General features: G+C 32.9%; 1 protein-coding gene across 13 annotated transcripts in view; it reads left to right on the forward strand.

The window, feature by feature from the left end:
* The window catches only part of LOC130448898 (protein muscleblind), a 584,866-nt gene that overhangs the window by 540,429 nt on the left and 28,204 nt on the right, over nt 1–16,233 (forward strand). For 8 of the 13 annotated variants that reach the window (XR_008910395.1, XR_008910391.1, XR_008910392.1 and 5 more), the window contains one exon: nt 129–258. Coding sequence is in view for 6 of the 13 variants with exons in the window: in XM_056786479.1 (XP_056642457.1) it covers nt 129–258 (130 nt within the window). In the remaining 7 variants the exon portion in view is untranslated. Of the gene's footprint in view, nt 1–128; nt 15,989–16,233 lie in introns of those variants that run through there. The other 5 variants (XM_056786478.1, XM_056786475.1, XM_056786476.1 and 2 more) reach the window with 1 other exon arrangement.

Raw genomic sequence — 16,233 nt, forward strand, 5'->3', positions numbered from 1 at the left:
TAACCCGTGGATATTTTAGTATCTTTTGATCTAAACCTAGAGGTAACAAATGTTTTACTTCTTTTGTAACAAGCAGTTCGAAATTTCAAGTTTTTGTTCTTTGACTAATTTACTTTATGTACCCACAGGCCTTTCCAGCAGGAATGGTACCTTACAAGCGACCAGCGGCAGATAAATCCGGCGTACCTGTGTACCAACCAAACGCAACTACGTACCAACAACTTATGCAGTTGCAGCAGCCTTTCGTGCCCGTGTCATGTGAGTATTCCATCTCCCCGGCTCCTCCTACTACTTCTTGTGCTTCGCCCTCAATTCCCGATATGTCGTCCCAACCGATAGCTTCCTCTCCTATATCTCAAGCTTCTCAAATGCCGCTTCATCATCAACAACAACAACAACAACCACCTCCACAACCACCACCACCACAACCACCATTACCGCAATCTAAAGAATCCGATGTTACCCTTATAACAACCACTGCTACAATGCCAGTCGCCTTGCCTCCCCAACCCCATATCACAGATCCCGCAACGCTTGCTAAAGAGGTTGCCCAGCAAAACTATGCTAAAGCTATCAAATTAGCTGCTGTCAATCAAAGTATAGCAGCTTCTCAATTCACAACTTTGAATCCGTTAAATTACACCGGAGTTTCTTTGAATAAGCAGGCGTTGACGGCAGTGCCGCAACCTTCAGCCGCCGCCGCTGCTGCCGCCGCCGCGGCTGCCGCAGCTTCGATTCCGCGATACTCGACTGCCTTGCCGTTCCAATTCAACGCAACGACAGTTAATTTAGGTCTGGCTAATCCTTACCAGGCAATCGCGCAACAGAATTTGCTTAATTTGAGCCGTCCACCACCAGTGCAATTCAATCCTTATTCGTTTATTAGACAACCGTATACTGCGGCGGCTGCGGGTGCTGCTGCGAATCCGCTTTACGCTAATAATTTTCTAAGTGCACAATATCCAGTGACAGTCTCAGCAGCTCCGATCATAAATAACACCGCTCCTCAGACGAATATGGCTGTAGCGGCGGCACAAAATAACAACAATAACGTACCGCTCCAACCGTACAAGAAACTGAAAACGAACTAATAGGATATATTTTAATTTGTTGTTAATTCACTTTTTGTTAGTTCTGTGTAATATTTTATGATACCTGATCACATTTTCGAAAATAAAATCAACTTTTATCAATTGTATTTTAATGGTTAGTGTTTTTGTTTGATTTTAATTTGAAAATTGATGTTGCGTTAATTTCTCGTGTAATTTTTTTGTTCCTTTAGTATCGTAATATAGTTATTACTGTAAGTGAACTAATGGTACAGGAACGAACAATGTTTTATACCCCACTGGAAATGTACGTTAGACATTACCTTTGTTATGTTTTCTTTTTTTGATTTTTTCATCTCCAATTTTATCTCTGTTTCTGCTATCACACCACAATAGACTCCACAATAATTCCTTAATTTCTTATTATAAAATAGGCCAGATGTTAATATTTAATGTACTTACTTATATTAACATCATTTAATCATAAAACTGATTTACTGACTCTGAAAGCTCGTACAAGTTACCGAGATCGTCGCTTCGGGAAAAGAAAGCTTCTGCCGTATGACTTCCCTCTTTGCTGAAGACTTTCAATGAAGCTATTCAGTATGAGGATAGTAGCGAATTAGAAACCACAATAGATACTGAAATCAAATCTATGCACAAAACGATGAATGGAAATTTTCCGAATTTTTTCGAAAAAGAGAGTAATCAATGTCAATAGCAAACGTTGAGGAGATGGTTCTGCGGTAGTTTGATGTCTCGACTACATTCTGATACGGTTATGTTGAAGAAAAAATCTTGATGAAACAACCCGAAGAGTATGCGGATGGAACAGAACGTGTTTTCTCTCTTAAATGAAGTTTATATGGTCTAAAGCAGACTCCACTCTAATGGAGTAAGACTTTTGAAGACCGGTAAGGGATTCCAACAAAACAAGAGGATATTTGCTTGTATATATGTTTCTTTCTTTCTTGAGCTTGATATCACTCAAAGTGATGGCAATGTCATGGTTAACCAACCGACTTATATCAAGAAAATTCTCGTGCAAATCAAATGGAGATATTCACTGCTCATGCGTAAAGGAAATCTGCTGATTTTTCGTATCGATCTGCTGTTAGGACTGTAACCTACATGGTTAGAGTCGAATGGAGAACTCTAGCGATTTTCTGGGGCTTTCCAAGGGACTCTAGTTGATAGCTGTTTTAATCCATCCCGTATTTTTTGATGTTCTTACTTGGCCTTACCATAACCTTAGCTTTTGCTCAATATATTCATCAGAACTCTGACTCATATTCATCTTTCTAGGTATCTCATTATTCGTTATTCTGCCAAGATCCGTCAATCCATATTTTTATCCTGTTTTTCATATAATTCATCTTCTTTGTCTAGAATATGATTGAGACTTTTGTCCATTCAAATTCTCATCATCGATTGTCTTAACCAGTTAAATCCACTCCTAGTTTTGTACAAGATTCTTCTAAAACAACGTGTTCATCTAATTTGAACACTTTTTTCAATCTTATTCAATCCGTTTCTCAATCTTTACAACAAAACTTGTCTTTATAATAAGAAATTACTAAATTATCGTGGAGGATTATTTTTTATTTTCATTATTGCTGTTATAATTTCCATCATCTTCGCTATACACATTTTCCATTCGTCCAAGTTGGAATATTTGGTCTATCATTAAACTGTCTGATGGTCGTTTCGATAACCAAGTTATCGTCTTCAGAGAGTGAAGTTAAATGTTTACCTCTATGGTGACGATGACTTGGTTATAGAAACGAACATCAGACAATGGAATTATTGATGTAGGAGTAGTAGTAGTAGTTCCTTATTGAAATACAAATATTTGTTATTGCTGTATTTCTTACCGTTTCTTTTAATTTTAATAGTTGCATTTGTAGTTACTCGAAATGCGGGTATAAGCATTTCCAAACGTTTTATTCAATGAAACAATGTGATAGAACGCACCATTTTTGACACTTACGTGTTTGTTGTTATTTACAAGAATTATTACACCTCGAAAAAACACGGTCGTGTTTAGGATATAGGTGTTCGTGTGTTTGGTAAATATTAATACTAACTTTTGTATATTATTTTCGTTATTCTCAAAAGCATTTTTGTTTTCAAATTTCGTCTAGTCAGATAAAGGTAAATGTTATCGAAAGACAAAAAAAAAAACTGGGCAATGCTCTAAGCTACCCGGACCAAGCGAGTGCCTCATTACTGTGATACCTCTCACACCTGCTGATTGCACCGCTATATTAACATCCTTCCCCATGCCCTAATTACCTACCCCCAGTATCGCTCTAATTGTAAATTAGGAATTAATTAATATTTTTGGTGGTAAAGACTAGATACACTATTTTGCCATTTCCTAAAAGTTGGAGATGTTTATATATAGAAAATTCTGCATGACATAATTATTTCGATATACTCGATAATTTTTAAAAGCCTAATTGTATCGCATGGTAGACATATGCGTTGTATTTGATAGAAAGTGCCATTCAGAAGTAGTATGTTACTGACCCAAAAAGACGCCAGGTTTGTACATATAAATTTTCTCTCTAAGTCCTTAATTGCTTTCATTCTAATAAACTTCAAAATCTAGTCACGCATTTTTTCAAATATCATCTTGGTTTTGAAAATTATGGTTGTTGTGGATATTTATCTGTGCCAGACGTTCATAATGACTAGTTTCTTAATTGAACTGTTTCACAACAGGTCAAAATAAATGTCTTCGGTTGTAGTTGAATACTTTCACGTCTAGAGCTTAGAACAAACGTCAAATATCCAAAAGTTTTATTGTTCGAACGTTTTTCAAATCAATCATAGGTCAGGCAAAGGGTAGATATTGTAGGGAAAATTATATCACCCTATAAAAGACATCGGTCATTTAAGTCAATTTTTTTATACGTTTATTTAGTTAGTTACTTCCACCGAAATAAAATTTTATTATTATTTAGATACTTAAAAATAATTGTGAACGTTAGGGATGAAATTATTGATTAAATGATTTGCTATGAAGTATGAAGGGTGAAGCAATTATCGATAATTGACCAATCGTGGAATTCATCGACAATATCTGCAGTTACAGGGTGTTTCTAAATTCATGCGACAAAATTCAGTAGGTGATTGCTTATATCAAATTAATATGGGTCTTTCCTATAAGAAAATTTGCGCACTCCATTTCGATATATCACATTTGAAAGGTGGTGACTGAAATTGAAATTTTTTTTTTTTGAAATTTCAGTAAAACTAGAAACTTAAAATTCTGTAAGTTTCGTGCACTCGCCACGTGTATTTTCTCAATTACATTTTATGAATTTACTATTTTCCACTTATTAAAAAAATTATAAACTATTGGAAAAAAAACTCATTTCATTTCTTAAAACTTCTTTGATTAAAGTTCTGATATGAACTAAAGTAAGGGTTGTTAATTTCACCCCCGTATAATGTAACAGGAAAATTGAAAATAAACTCGTGGTTGGTTTTTAGCGAGTGCACGAAAATTACAGAATTTCAAGTTTACAGCTTTCAGGAAAAAAAATAAAAAATCAATTTTAGTCACAAGCTTTTAAGGAATTTTCATTATAGGAAAGATTTGTCTTAATTTAATACGAGCAATTTTAAATTTAAACACCTTGTATATAGACTCCGATTTTCTTGGGTCTCATTGATTTTAGAGGTAAAAACTGATTTTTGGGAGCTCTAGTAAATTAATTACCGGATTTTTAAAGTAAAAAGTTTTTTCTTTGAGCCAACCAATAAATTTTTATACTTTAACTTGTCCTACGTGTTGAAAGTTGAAATATTGAATTTTATTTCGTTTTCGTTTGGAATGCTCCTTGCTTGGGCATAATTTCAAATACTTAACTTTTCCATTTTCCACTATTTCCACCAGGAAACTGTCCTTAGTAGCAACATACTATGGAGTTGTTTTATGGGTACCGAATTTCTATCAAAATCAATACAATTTATCAAAAAAACATATCAAAAGATTCAATAAGTGAAAAATTTAATATGTCTAACTCAATTTTGATCAAAAATAGACATTAGATGCTTCTCAAATGACTGATTCATTAATAGAACAATTAATATATCTTTGATTTGAGAGTACACACAAAATAAGAGGTCAAACAAAGTGGTCGAATCATTCGAATTAGTTCGGAAAACCCAGAAAATGAGTTACATTTTTGAAAACACCATTTTTAATCTCCGTACAAAAGAAATCTTTGTTTTATCCTTAGTTAGAAAGAGCAGACATTGTACCTACCAGGAGTGGTATTTTGCAATATGCCTGAATGCTTTATTCCCTTTCTTATCTCAAATTTTGAGACTGTTTTAAAAATTAAATGTAGAGCAACAAAACATATTTGTTATAAAACGTTTTCAAGTCAAGGAAAATGTTTAGCGGCTGTAATATTTGTGTGAGACTCATCTGGAGATATCTCGAGGTGTCTTGCTTCCATATCGGTTTATGTTTCGGAATCAGTCATATCTAACCGCACAAAAGCAAATGAAAAGACTAAAATGTACATGGTAGCGTCGTGGATAGGCCTTTTCAGCACGACCGTTCGTCAAGACTCCACGAGAGTACTTACTTGAGAAACTACAACCAGCTTCAGATTAGGATTTCCATTTGGATCCTCTGCCAGATAAATCACTTTCCACTTTATTGTATGCCTGTTTAAATAATGCAGCACAAGTTGAAGTCTTGAGCCCTGCCATCTTTGGCCAACTAATTGAAAATATACATTTTGTTTCTTGAAAAAAGTTCAAAGTACCGCTACGCCAAGCAAAAAATTGTACGGAGGCACCTTAAGGTATTTCGAGATTTATCATTAGTGCTCTCATTTATTTTCTTGCTTTTGCGTGACATTCCTCGCATAATATGGCGAAATCCACGACACGGGTGCGAGAAACCTCGAGGTGAATCGATAATTGTCTTGTACACAAGAGAACAGCTGCAGAATTTGATTATTTGACATAATGAACTTGTACATACGTCCTCTTTTGTACATAGTACGGATCTCCTTTATGTTGACGCTACTTCAATTCATTTTCGGCAATGTTTTTGTCGTTTTGATCGACTCGGCATCATTTTATTACAAATCTAAAATATACGTTTTGTTGCTATATATCCATAACTTTAAAAATTGCTTTAAAATTTTGAATCGGACAATATATGAAGCATCCAGATACTTGCAAAAAATCACCAATGCATTTTGATCTTAGTAACTTGACGTGATTTCAAACTATAACGTTTTCGCTTTGAATTTGATACAAAATTATCGAATAATATTTGCGTATCCAAAATATATCGGACTTTTAAATGATGCCACTGGCTTTCTATTAGAATTTTAAACACAAATGGCATGTCTACTCATTTGCTTGGCCTATGACTTGTTGAAACTGGTTTTTATCTATTAACTGTTGCTATAAATAAAACGTTTTGATTATGCAATGAAATCAATGTACTGAAATTCAGTAATATATACATATAAGATAAATTATTTTTTGGCAGAATGTGTGGTATACCATCCAATTGATAATAATATGTCAGTACAATTAACCATTTGATTAAATCGGTGTAAATTGATACCAAATTCCTTCCAAGTTATTTTACTTGATTGTTTCTCGAGATCATTCAAGTAATTGGGGCTTAACGTCTCTTTAAGTATACAAATTTTCCCTGTACCATACAATGTTTAAAACGTTGAAGTTCCAACATAGCTTGGGTTAGATGTTGATTCCTGTTTCTAAAACCTGTCGAAAGTTATACCAGTATCAACTGATTTAGTAAAAAAAAATCTTTGCTTCCTCTTTTCTAGATCTAATTAGATGTAGAAAATACATTCAATGATCGAAATCAAAAAATTAGAATGATTGCACTTCTGTTTAACTTCAACTACGTTCAAGCTGCAAATTTACTAACCCCATCGGTTTAATTTCTTGTCTTCTTCCTAGAGAAATTTGACCATAAATTATGCAAGTTACTGAGTGCAATTCTGTAAACTTAAACTAATCCAATCTCTCACATTTCTACCCTTTTTTACTGATACTATTCCCATCTCAAGTAGGTATTTGAATATATTATTGTGAAAAAAATCTCATGAATTCTTAAAATTCAATTGTTGTGGGGTAAGTTTCTCCATAAAAACATTTTTTATGAAAGCTTGTTTTTTTATAATTCCCGCAGGTTTCTTACACAATCTAGCGGTGAAGTACCTACAATTTCTAGATCGATAGAGAGTTGCTTTTAAGCCTTTTTGTACTTTTCTTTACACTACGTGTCTTCTTTTTCAATTATTTCGATCTAATACTTGTCCATATTTATTGAACTTTCAGAAAACGTTGTTAGGTTTTTCTGGATGTTATGATGCAATCTTCAAAAGACGTTTTATTCCCAGAAGACTTTACTAATATCCTTCCTCAATTCAATCTCATGGGATTGTCATTTTTGCTGGCTGCTAACTTTTATCTTTTCTTCCATGAAAGTGTTGAGCTGTACTTCATTTTTCTGTCCATACTACAGATCCTGCAATCTTCTCGGATTAGCAGGCTCTCTAATGGATAATCCAACTACCTTCTAATCGAGATTAGTCCTCTTTGGTGTATAGTCTCTCAACTGGATTATGGGGAGAGCGTTTTAGTTGTTGAATCTTCTCCTGGTGTTTTTTACATGATTTCTCCTTTCTTTTTTGGGTCCAATTCATTCGAATCTTCTTCTATTTCATTTCTGATGGTCTACTGATATTAAATTTTATTTCATTCTTAATTAAAATTAAAATTGAAAATACGTTATATATATTGGAGAATAAGTAAGTTATTAAATATTTTACCGAATACCAGTGCATGGGTTTCGTTATATAGAAATTAAAAATGTTGCATGTCCGTTTATTTTTTCAAAAAAAAAAAAACTATCCTTGGCTTTCTTTTTGGGTTGGAGTCTTTCTTTGTCAAACCACGTACATATTCTATGTATTTCCTTTTCTTGCCACATCATAATGTCTTAGGTGAACTGAACTCACACATTTTTGTATACATTTACGAAACTTTGTTCCTTCAAATAAACATACATATATTCTTGTAATTTGATAAAGACATGCAGTTGCCTCAAAGGCAGTTATTTTTGTCTTCCTGTATTTTGATCTCGAAGCACAAATGTAGTTTTATACGTGTACAGGGCGGGTCAAATTCTATTATAAATATAATGTCTTGAGATTGATTCAAACATCAAAATAAAGTTCCAAGTTATATCCGTTTTTTTTTTGATAATAAAAACAGTGTGAATTAAACATAATAAGGAATTGAAAGATTATCTTTATTTTACCTAAATTTGCCTTGCCCTGTATACTGCGTGTCTCATTTCTTTTTCTCTCAATCATTGTAGTCATCTTGATGTAGAACAAATATTTAGGCTTGTTTATATAGTGCAATTTTAGTAGACTTCCCCATATCAGGTGAAACACTGTACATAGTTTAATCACTTTAATATTTCTTATCGCATACAAAACATTCTTAAAGAAAAATAGGTAGTTTTATAGCGATTCCAAATGCAAAATCGAATCACTAATTTTTAATCGAACTAATGCATTTATACTTGAACAAATCGTTTCTTAAATGAGGAATGAATCCAATTAAAACAAACACTTAAACTTTCTGAACTAAGAAACCTTTCGAAATACATTTTGGTTATTGCTAGTTTATTTTACCGTTAATCAAATAACTACAAACCAACAAACAAAGGTTTTAACCTGCCAAATTTTTAGAGGTAACTGTCTAAACGACTTTGAACATGTTTTTCAAGGTTTTTTTTGTAATAGAAATATATTTCAAATCCCAAATTTTGTCTTCCTCGTTAGGTCCTTAAATTTTTTTGATCCTCATCTTTATAGCTCTAATGATATTTGTGACATAGCGCGTTTTGTAATATGGGGTTCCATTAAATCAATTCTCATTTTTTTTTTCAAAGTTCCCGCCTTTGCGTCTTTACTCTTTGTTGTTTGCATTAAATACAACGAAAGCATTTATTATAACTGCGTTGAGAGATGATTAGAAAAGCACCATTGACCATCTTCTATTATTTCTTCATATTATATATCTACTTCGTCCACGGTGCCTACCACGACTTTGATACTAATATAATTTCTGGCTCATTTGTACCTTTGGAGATGATGTCTTGATGCATACTAGAAAACCCTAAAAAAACCTTGTTTATTCTTATATAAATTGGTAAACTAAGTTCGTCCAAATTCAAAAATCCAGTTAAAATAGCTGCGTGGGTCTTTCCTGCATTGAATTCAATCATATTGCTTCCACCCCACTTCAGAATATTTTCAGGATCGGAATTGGGGGAAAGAGGGTAGATGACTGATGAACACTAGCTCAAACCTCTCTGAGGAGTGTCCATCCATAGCGACCTGGATGGATCGGTCTTTGAGAAAGCTTCTAAAAGCAGTCGTAATGGCTATTACTCTGCAGATGCTTCGTAACATACACGTATCTGCCAAAGTAACAGAACCCTATGGGGTCAAATTCTGATACAGTTTTGATTAAACATATCGAAATATTCAAGTTTATCATACTAATTTCATTTCGAGTCCTTCTGTCGTTAAACCTCAGTTCACGAAGTTAAAATAAAAACCTTTCTTTAATCAGTATCAAACTTTAATATTCCCAAATAATGCTAATAATATTTCCGCGAGGTATCTGGGTACGACTCAAGTTAGCACACTGAATATTGGTAGTTAAAGAAATTAATTTTCGACTTTCTTGTATAATTCACGATTCTCATTTCTATTTGATTGAGTTTCTTCAGTATCTTGTATTATTTTCTCTAGTTTCTATACTTTCTAATCATTATCAGATACATCATCAATCTTCGCTTGTCCATATTTATCATCTTACCGCGTAAGCTCCTGAAGATGAATTTGTTATCGTTATAGCAGCATATAAACATCACGAACATACATTTTTTCTATCTTTTTTAAATTATGTAAAGTTAATAAACACTTCTGAGAGTGCGAAACTTTTTTTAAAAGTTCGGTAGTTCCATTAGTATCAAATAAATTTTGAATGTACATGGTTTTTCAGTTTTTCAAATAAAATCTTGAGCATTTTGTCTGTGGCGAATAAAGAAATAGTAACTGGGTGAATTCAATATACATGTAGTGTCCATTTTCTGTAATGAAACATGCTAACTCTAAATGACTTAATCATCAAGGACGTCCATTGTTGTTTCCAAATTTTCTAACGTATTTTCAAATTCTACGTCCAAAATTTTGCTATGATAGCATTAATTTTTATATTTGTATCGAAATCGAGTTTCTCTTTTTTGAAAAACCGTTGAATCGGGTTTTTTTTGCTGACCAAACAAGAAATATGATTCCGTAACCGTATTCATCACTATCATCCAGTTTTAGTTGATTTCCTTTCAATTAGATTCTTCAATATCATTAATAAACCTTTTAAAATAATCCCGCCAAAAATTTTTTTATCTATATAGAAGATTGTCATTTCGTTTGCGTTTCTTTTCAACAATTCTGATCGAATTCACGTAAACTTTACCAGTAATTATAGGAAATATTTTATACTGGTATCCTGATACCTAATATGGTGTTAACTACATGTGTGGATATTAATTTATTATATTAGTATACAGGATATGTTAAAAGGACAAACCTCGAACTAAAGATTGTCAAAGTTCGCTTCCAACGATGTGGGAACGCTCAATACCTAAGCATTTGCTGCAGCATGTGTGAATCGGTTTGTTAATTGGAGCACAGCTTTAGTAATGTCCTCTCGTTAGAGTTTGTCTTCACCCTTGCTCGATGATGGCATACGCCCTGTCGGTTCTTCGTTCCGAACATCACTTCTTGACGGACGTCATTGCTGAAACTTTCCTATTTACCGTGTTAAGTATGATAAGGCATTATTCCTAAGAGCTTCTACTAATTTAATTGGATATTCTATCGTATTTTTCCCTCGGGAACCGAGTATTTTCAAGAAATCGCGCTGCTCTATCAAGAATTTCTTCCATTTCGAACAATATCTATCAACTGACTGATCCCGTAGCCCTCGATGCGCTACCACCAGCTCTTTCTTGTTAAACATGTGTACTACTCTGCATATTTTACCAAGACCTTCAACGAATTTAACGAATGGACTATAAAAATTTAAGTTTGTAGTTAATGTGAATAGTTTCATTTCTTTATACGTTTTGTTGGTAAATATAAAGTTAAGTGATATTCAAAAATACAGTGCTTCACCTGATATTATCTTATTATTATTTATTTTTAAATTTAATTTAAAAAAAAAATGCATATTCTTTAGGATATCTTTCTAGTCAAACTTCGAAGTTTGCAATTTTCTAGTGGAATTCTACTAATATCAACGAAATAGTTTCCAGAAGCTAAATATTTGTCCTGTTTTCAAGGAGGATATATGAATTTATTGTAAGATATAGGGTTAGATTTAGTATTGTGATGTATTATTAGTGATAGTCCTTATTGATACCTATATTTGCAGAAAATGTGTCTTATTATACGTAGCATTTAAAAATGAGAAGTTTTCACTTTGTACTTTTAAAAAGAGTACGTACACGTTATTATGATGCATGTAAAATTAACGAAATAAGTAACTGTTTATTTGAACTAGTACTATATATATATATATATACCATTTATAAAGAATTTGCATTTTTAAGTAGGATTAATGTGTAACTGAAGGTTGAAGAGCAGAATTAAAACGAAGAGGCTCTATTTAGGACTCACCGCACGTGTCAAACTTAATAACTTTTCTTTCCAATACAAATCCTGTCAAATTTTAACAATTTAAAACGGGCTTTGCAAGGATAAAGTAAATATATTTTTTATTTCGCATTCATTTTGATGCGTTTTCGAAATCAATTTTTATTTCAATATACGTGGGGTCAAAAAAAAATCGTTTGCTTGGCAGATTTAAAAAGAAAATGTTTACCAAATATGTGCTTTTATGTAGGTAGAAAGATCCTTCGCATTATTAATGTTTTTTAGGTAATTTAGCGCTTTACCAAAAAAGTCCTTTACATTTTTTTTTTGGTATATCTAACCATTTAAATGTTTACATAATTATTTTTGCTCGCGAATTTCATATCGCGCAGAGAATTTTCCAGTTTTCCAGTTTTTCACTTTAGAGAGGGAATGAATAACATCACTGGTTAAAGTACATTCAAGATCAAGTGACAAAAAGTGAAATCTGCACGAATTTCTCCGAAATATATAGAAAAAATTAAAATTTTATGAATCATTCATCAATCAAAGTTTGATGATGATATCTTTGAAATGCTTTTAATTTGATCGAAAAAATAATTTTCATTTTACGAAAATTTGTATTGTCTATTTCATAATTTTCATTAGCTGATAATGTATTAAATTTATAAGCAAAAATTTTGTCGAAAAATTTCTGGCTTTAACTTTTAAATGATACCATTTTTATAGAGGTCTTAATTGTCTACCATAATTTTTTCCATCAAACTAAATATGAAATACTATAACACATATTTATACGAAGATTCCACTATTCCATATCCATTTTTTTATTTAGTCCTTGATCTCTTTTCCAATTCAGTTTTGTTATATTATTTCTTCGTTTTGTTTTAATTCTTTTCAGTATTAATCTTTTTATTTTCAAATTTCAATATCCATATCTTCAATTTTATCAACTTTTCATTTTTGTTGCTCTTATTTTACAACCAAGACCAGCAAATACAATAAAAGATGCAAAAAGTTATCTAATCAGTGATTTTTAAGAGGTATAGGATTTGATTTAAAAAAAAAACACAAAAAATTTGAAAAAATTGATGAAATTTTTATTGGAATCGATAGTAAGATCAGTATAATTTAATGTTTGAAGATGATTTCATGCAATGTTTGCCGCGACTCCGCTTTAGATAGCCCATTCGCAAGATTTAATTCCGACACACTCCCTCCAACATATTGGCCGGTATTTCACGAATGAACGCTCCAATATTGGCGTCAATCATTGCTGGTTTATCTCTGTAGACATTAGCATTAACATGGCCCCAGAAGAAATGGTCCAAAGACGTTAAATCACACGATCTAGGAGGCCAATTGTTGGGCCCCAAACGTTCACCGAAGACGGCTCTCAATTTCCTTATTGTTTTGCGTGCCGTGTGGCATGTGGCACCGTCTTGTTAAAACCACGTATCTGGTATGTCCAATTCTTCAATTTTGGGTAAAAAAAATCGTCAATCATCACAAGGTAGCGCTCGTCATTCACAGTAACGTTCCGGATATCGTCGCTTTTGAAGATTATGCCCATCGGCCCATAATCCACACCAAACAGTGACTTTTTAAGGATGCATTGGTAGCTCTTGCATTGCTTATGACTGGTTTTCACTCCAGATGCGGCAATTTTGCCTTCGTCGCTGAACACAATTTTTCGATAAAAAAGTGGATCTCCCTCCAACTTCGCCAGCGACCATTCACCAAATGTTGGTTATATAATATCATATATAACTTTATATGATTATGTTCCATGCCTATGATTCCATCAAATGTTTCCTCTGTTAACTCAAAGTTTTGCATTTATATCTGGAATTTCTATGAATGGAAGGTTTGTTCACCTAGATTAAGTTACTTCATTTTATTTATTTTGCTAATACCATTTTTTACGAAAATGATTTATCATTCAATTTAAACAACTACCATTTTGTTTTCAATTCCGTTTTGACATATATTGTACCACCCAATTATTTTATATCGCTTGTCCAAAACTATGAAAGTCCCTCTCAATTCCTTTCTATCTAATTAAAGTCCCGTTCGGTAAACTTTGTATCTTGTCACCCCACGCGAAATTCTACATCAAAGTGAATAGCGTGTTTACAAGTTGCACTGCCTTCAGATAGATCTAATGCGAACAAGTGTGGTTTCCCATCACTCTCACCGACAAATGAACGACTTGCGGTATGGATACGGTGCCGTTGCGTCTTTATCTACTTTGACCGCAGGTTATAGTTGGGATCTGACACTGTTTTCATTGAGAACAAATTTGAATATAATTGTGTATATCTGTTGAAAATTAAAGGTAAATACACAACAAGCAATAGTTGTTTAGCGTGATTCATTTCCGAAAAAAATAATTTTTTTTTCCGGTGCTCAGGCAATGTATTAATCTACATATAGAAAAATAAATTCTCAAGTTTGTTAAATTGCACGTAAAATGTTTTTTTTTCAAATTTCTAATACTTTTTACAATAATGTAAACCAGTTTGATGGACCTCGTGGGGAGTTTTTTCAAGAACTCACACTCAACAATAGAAGGAACAATTTTTTTCAAAAACCTTGCTTAAACGACTCCTATTGGTGAAGCAAAAATTCTAAAGCGATTTCGAAGACCATAAAATTCCCAACAAGGACCAATAAAACGATTTGAATTATTGTAAAAAGTGAGTAAATATTAGAAATTTAAAAAAAATATATTTTTTACATGCATTTTAAATAGTAAAACTTCAAATTGATATTAAGAGCTCAAACTTGGTGAGACTTTTTTTTCTATATGTAGATTAATATTTAGCATGAGAACCGAAAGAAAAATTGTCGTATTAGAAAACTTGTTTGTATAATTGAAATATTTAGAAGCAAAAGTTTGGAGTTATTGTGAAAAATGTTTGAAGATGACGTTATTAAGTTTGGTACTTGCGCTGTATTTGCTACAGTAGTTTTGGTAACAGGCCTAGTTTCCCGGTACTGACTGGCAGTGTCTGGTTGGTGCTAGGTTACTGCGCGTAATCAGCTGCCAGCAATCTTTGATCATAATTTACATACGATGGTCTAGCCAAGAAATGATCGAATCATGAATATTATAAAAAGGAGTTAGCGGCTTGGCTAGGCTATAGATTTTACAATAACGTAGTGCCTTTAGGCTGCTGATCACGCTTTGCTGAAGGTGTGGGTCACAATAGCCTTTTTTTTAGTGTTAAAGATCCTTTTTTTTCTCCATATAATTTATATGATTTACTGTGTACTGTACTGTTCTAATCCCGAGGTGTATGTAATATCACCGCTACTATTTGTAATAATAATGCTTGAAAATGCATGATATTTGTTTTATTAATCATTGCTTATTATTTTTTTATTTTTTCCAAAATTATCCAAAATTTTTATTTTCAAATACCCGTGACCCTTTCATTGAGTGCCTCTTGGCTTTTTTTTTGATCAACATGAAAGACTGTACAGGCAATAAAACATATTCCCTCGACGCTTGCCAATCACGTTATTTTTTGTGTTTTTGTATGTGAAATATTCATCCTTACATTGTTGCTTTTCATCAAAAAAACTAACACTAATTGCTTAATATTACATGAATATAAACGCAGTTATATTATTATAGCATCGAAACATAATAATTGGTCAGTATCAACAAGATATTCTCACGCAAATTATCATCAAACTTGATTAACTCAAAAAATATTCAACAAAGATAAACTATTCGTTGTAATGGCAACAACGCAATAATAGTTTCGAAATTAACACCATCTAAAGTTAGGAATAGTCTCTAGATTTAATATAAGGTAAATTAATTCTCACACTGTAGCTTTTAAATCACTTTTGTACACTTGCGTGTGTTGTGAGTTCTTTACACTTGGCCACGCTTAACCATCCGTCAGGCGCATTTAATCCATGAGATAAGTAGAATATGTTTTGGACTACCAAGTTTCAATAGAGAGTGAGTGCAGCCTCCGGCTACCTTCTCAACTGATCCCTTTGAGTTAGAGATGTTACTTTACAAGATACTAAGAAGTGATCGACAATCCTTGAAGAAATTGAAACGGGTATGGAGTGAAACGGTTTCATCTCGTTATCAACTATTGGAGAAACGAATTTCTTGTGATTTGATAACATTTACACCAGAAAAGAAAAAAAGAAAAATTGGTACCTGTCCACGATATGGTACAATCTTTTGTAGATGATTAGATAAAGTTTACCATGTTATGTGAATAGGGCAATGCCGCAATTAGAAGCATTGCTATATGAAGATGTTTCAAATATCGCGCACGAAAGGAATAAGGACCAATAAATTATCCCCTGACAACTCCTACCAAAATATATTTTTTTTCGGTTTGCCCAAGCCCAGTTATGAAAATTGTGTCGATTTACTATACATTGAGTCCCGG

Source organism: Diorhabda sublineata, chromosome 9 (genome assembly GCF_026230105.1).
Source record: "Diorhabda sublineata isolate icDioSubl1.1 chromosome 9, icDioSubl1.1, whole genome shotgun sequence".
In the NCBI taxonomy this organism is placed as follows: domain Eukaryota; kingdom Metazoa; phylum Arthropoda; class Insecta; order Coleoptera; family Chrysomelidae; genus Diorhabda; species Diorhabda sublineata.